The following is a 3,577-nucleotide window of genomic DNA, read 5'->3' on the forward strand; positions in this document are numbered from 1 at the left end:
TGGTGGCCTCACGCCCTCAGCAGAGCCCGCCACCCCCCACCCCCACACAGCAGCCGCCCCCACTCACCTGCGATGAGGGTGCTCTGCTGCCGAGCCTGCTCCAGCAGCAGCACGTGCTGCAGCAGCGAGGCGTGCCCGTGCGGGCTGCTGTCACCCTCCAGCGCCACACCAAGCAGGCAGCCGGGGATGGAGGACGTGCTCATGAACTTGCCCGTCAGCGCGCCACCCTGCCGCAGGGACTGGAGGGCCTGCCTCTCGGCCTCCTGCTGCGTTGACAGCTTCGGGGAGGCCTGGCGGAGGGCAAGGAGATCGAGATGAAAGAGGGGCAGGAGTCGTCCCCGGTCCTGCCAACTAGGGATCAGCATCCCTCACCTACCACCTCCCGGCCCAGCTCTGAGGAAGGCCATCTGATCTCCTTCAGGGCCTCGTGGGGACAAAAGCCCCAGCTGGAGGCACCCAGGACCACAAACCTAGACACCAGAGGGGGGATGGGGCGTGTGCCTCATACTTACGGTGAGGTGCGAGTTGGTGACAGTGACTGTGGCCTGCAGCCCTAGGGAGATGTTGGGCAGAGAGGGAGACGTGTAGAGGCTGAACTGGTTGGGGGAGCTGTCCAGAGGGAGGGCCCGGTGCTGGGGGAGCATCTAGGGAGCAGTCGGGAGAGACAGGCATGAGGGCAGGCAAGGGGGGGCCGCCTGGGGCCAAGGGCTCCGAATGGTGCCTCGCTCCCCACTCCCCATCCCAAGCCCCACCTGGGCAGTACTGAGAGATCACAGTCTTTCAGAGGCCCGTGGGACAGATCCCACTTAGAGGCGACAGGTCCCTCTAGCCTGTCCACATGTGCAGAGAGGTCCCTGCTGGGTACTCTCAGCAAAACAGACAGGAAGGAGCTGCCTTCCTTCTTCCAAGGGAAACGGAGAAGCTCGGGCCCGCCCGCCCAGCCCTCGCAGGCCTGTACCTCGGTGGGGATGTTGGGGACCGAGCCAGTAAAGCCATTCTCAGCAATGGTGCTGTGGGAGCTGTTGGGAGAGCTGGGGCCGGAGCCTGGTGCGCTGTTACACACGGACGACACTATGGGAGAACTGGCTGTCACCTGGGCTTGCTCAGAGCCACCCCTCCCCGCTCCCAGGACCTCCGAATAGGCACAGAAGGGGAGCCCTTACCTCCAGGCCCAGCACCGGTGATCTCAACGGCTCTCTTCTTAAAGGTGCTAATGACTGTCCCATCCTTGCGACGCAGGAGGGGACTGCTTCTCCGCTCAGCCACCTTCTGCTTCAGCCTCGAACGCACTTTCAAGTTGGGTTCAGAGGCTAGGGAGAAGGTAGCCAGGGCTCAGACCCGTCTACACGGATGGGCACACACCTGCAGCCTGGCCCCTCCACCTTCCCACTCCTGCCTCCACGGAGCCATATTGTGGGAGGCTAGGCTGGGCACTGCTCACCTGTTTTGCGGAGGGGGAAGTCATCGCGGCTATCATAGGGCCCAAGCAAAGGCAGTTTGTAGGAGGGAGGCGTCCCAGGGGGGCCACTCTGGGGAGGGGAACTCTGGTCCAAAGAAGCATGGTGGGCTCCCCTGGGGGGATGGGGGGTGGGGATGGAAACAGATCTAGGTTATTACCCAGACAGCCAGACCTGCCACCTAGCAATCACATGTAGGAAACACCCACTACATAAAGGGACAGGAAAGGGATCCTGGGGAGGGAAACAGGGAGAGAAGCCAGGGGTGGGGATCTTGTCTCCTAAGAGAGATCGCAGGGCCTGTATCTGGCTTCTGGCCAGGCACCCCCTGCCACCCTGCAGCCAGGCAGCCCCTGATGGGGGTACCTCTGTGACCCATGCCTGCCCAGGGCCATTACCAGCATTTGGGATGCTGTGGGAGGGAATGGTTGAGGCCGCCCGGTGTGGGCTCCTTTGACTTCGACAGAAGGAATTCCTGGAGCCTCAGCTTCACCTCAGTGCTGGCGATGGCACCTGTGGGACAGGGCACCGCTGACCTGGGTGCTCGGGGCGAGGAGCCCACAGCTGGGGGGTGGAGGGCAGAGGGGGGCAGGAGGCCCCAGGCCTTACTCTCTTTGCTCTTCTCCTTGTTTCGCAGGATGAGCAGCTGCTGCTCCAGCCGCTGCTTCTCCAGCTCTTCCTGCCGCTGCTGCTCCCGCTGCCGCTGCTGCTCCAGCTCCTGCTGCCTCTTGGCCGCCAGCATCTCCTGCTGCTGCTGCAGGGGCATGGGGGGAGGGGAGGGGGTGAGCCAGGTCCGGGCGGGGGTCAGAGGTCTGGGTGGCACCCCCCGCGCCCCCCTCGCTCACCTTGAGGTGCTTCTGCAGCTGGACCTCATGCTGCCGGGTCAGGTGGTCGTGCTGTTTCTGGAACTCGGCGAACAGGAGCTGCTTCTGCAGCTGCTGCTGCTGCTTGAGTGCCAGAAGCTCCTGCTGCAGCTGCTGCTCCCTCAGCGAGGGGTCCACGGGGCCTGCCAGGGCACCCCGAAGCTCCGCGGGGCTGGGGCTGCCTCCACCCCCGCCCCCCATGGAGCTGGGCATGGCTCCGGGCAGCACCGGCTTCACCTCCACTGCAGGGAGAGGAGACAGGCGTCAGTGAGCCCACTCCTAACACCACCAGGCCGTGGCGGCGGTGCTGGAGGCCCAGAAAGCTCCCAGGCAGGACCTCTAGACCCAAGAGAATAGATGGCAGGCGGGGGGGGGGGGGGGGGGGGGGGGGGGGGGGGGGGGGGGGGGGGGGGGGGGGGGNGGCCCCGCATCCGGCTCTGCGCTGACAAATCAGAGCCTGAAGCCTGCTTCAGATTCTGTGTCTCCCGCTCTCTCTGCCCCTCCCCTACTCACACTCTGTCTTTCTCTCAAAAATAAATAAAGATATTTAAATGAATAAGTAACTAAATAAAATAAATGAGGTCAAAGCCATGAACTTCAATAAGAAAATACACAAAAGCATGAAGCACAGTCCCTGGAAGATTGCTGAGTGCTCAACACGTATTAAGTTATCTTGGATTGTCAACACCACTGGGCATTTTACATGAATTGCTTTACTAAACAAGAAAGCCAAGCTTTAGAAAAGTTTAAGTATAGGGACACCTGGGTGGCTCAGTCGGTTAAGCGTCTGCCTCTTGATTCCAGCTCAGGTCATGGTCTCACAGGTTGTGAGATCGAGCTCTGTGTCAGGCTGCACACCCTGAGTGTGGAACCTGCTTGGGATTCTCTCTCTGTCTCTGTCTCCTCCCCCCAAACAAATAAATAAGCTCAAAACAAGAAAGAAAGAAAGGTTTAAGTACATGACCAAACACGCACAGCCAGGTGATCAGAGAACCAGAACGTGAATCCAAAACCTATGCTTCTAACCAGTGTCCCTCCCGGGTCTCCTACCCACCTCTCAACATCACACATTCCCTGCCAAGGAATAAAGAAACTGAGGCACCCAGGCTGGTTCTAGAACTGATGGGCCTGCCAGCCAGGGTCCTTAGTAAACCCAGAAAAGGCCTGTGGGGACCCTCAGGACCCATGTACACTCTCCCTTTTTCTCTGCCCCACACCCAGCTAAGGTGGTGGGGCCCAAGGGAGAGGCTGTAAGAA

General features: G+C 61.0%; 1 protein-coding gene across 4 annotated transcripts in view; it reads right to left on the reverse strand.

Moving 5' to 3' along the window:
- Window positions 1-3,577, reverse strand: part of HDAC5 (histone deacetylase 5) — a 31,473-nt gene that overhangs the window by 10,754 nt on the left and 17,142 nt on the right. For all 4 annotated transcript variants that reach the window (XM_077747795.1, XM_077747794.1, XM_077747793.1 and 1 more), the window contains 8 exons: window positions 2,303-2,562; window positions 2,067-2,211; window positions 1,856-1,970; window positions 1,442-1,572; window positions 1,164-1,310; window positions 959-1,071; window positions 513-644; window positions 68-290 (listed from right to left, as the gene is read on the reverse strand). In XM_077747795.1, the coding sequence (XP_077603921.1) occupies window positions 68-290; window positions 513-644; window positions 959-1,071; window positions 1,164-1,310; window positions 1,442-1,572; window positions 1,856-1,970; window positions 2,067-2,211; window positions 2,303-2,562 (1,266 nt within the window). The remainder of the gene's footprint in view (window positions 1-67; window positions 291-512; window positions 645-958; window positions 1,072-1,163; window positions 1,311-1,441; window positions 1,573-1,855; window positions 1,971-2,066; window positions 2,212-2,302; window positions 2,563-3,577) is intronic.

This window comes from Crocuta crocuta, unplaced genomic scaffold, assembly GCF_008692635.1.
Source record: "Crocuta crocuta isolate KB4526 unplaced genomic scaffold, BGI_CrCroc_1.0 scaffold289, whole genome shotgun sequence".
NCBI lineage: Eukaryota > Metazoa > Chordata > Mammalia > Carnivora > Hyaenidae > Crocuta > Crocuta crocuta.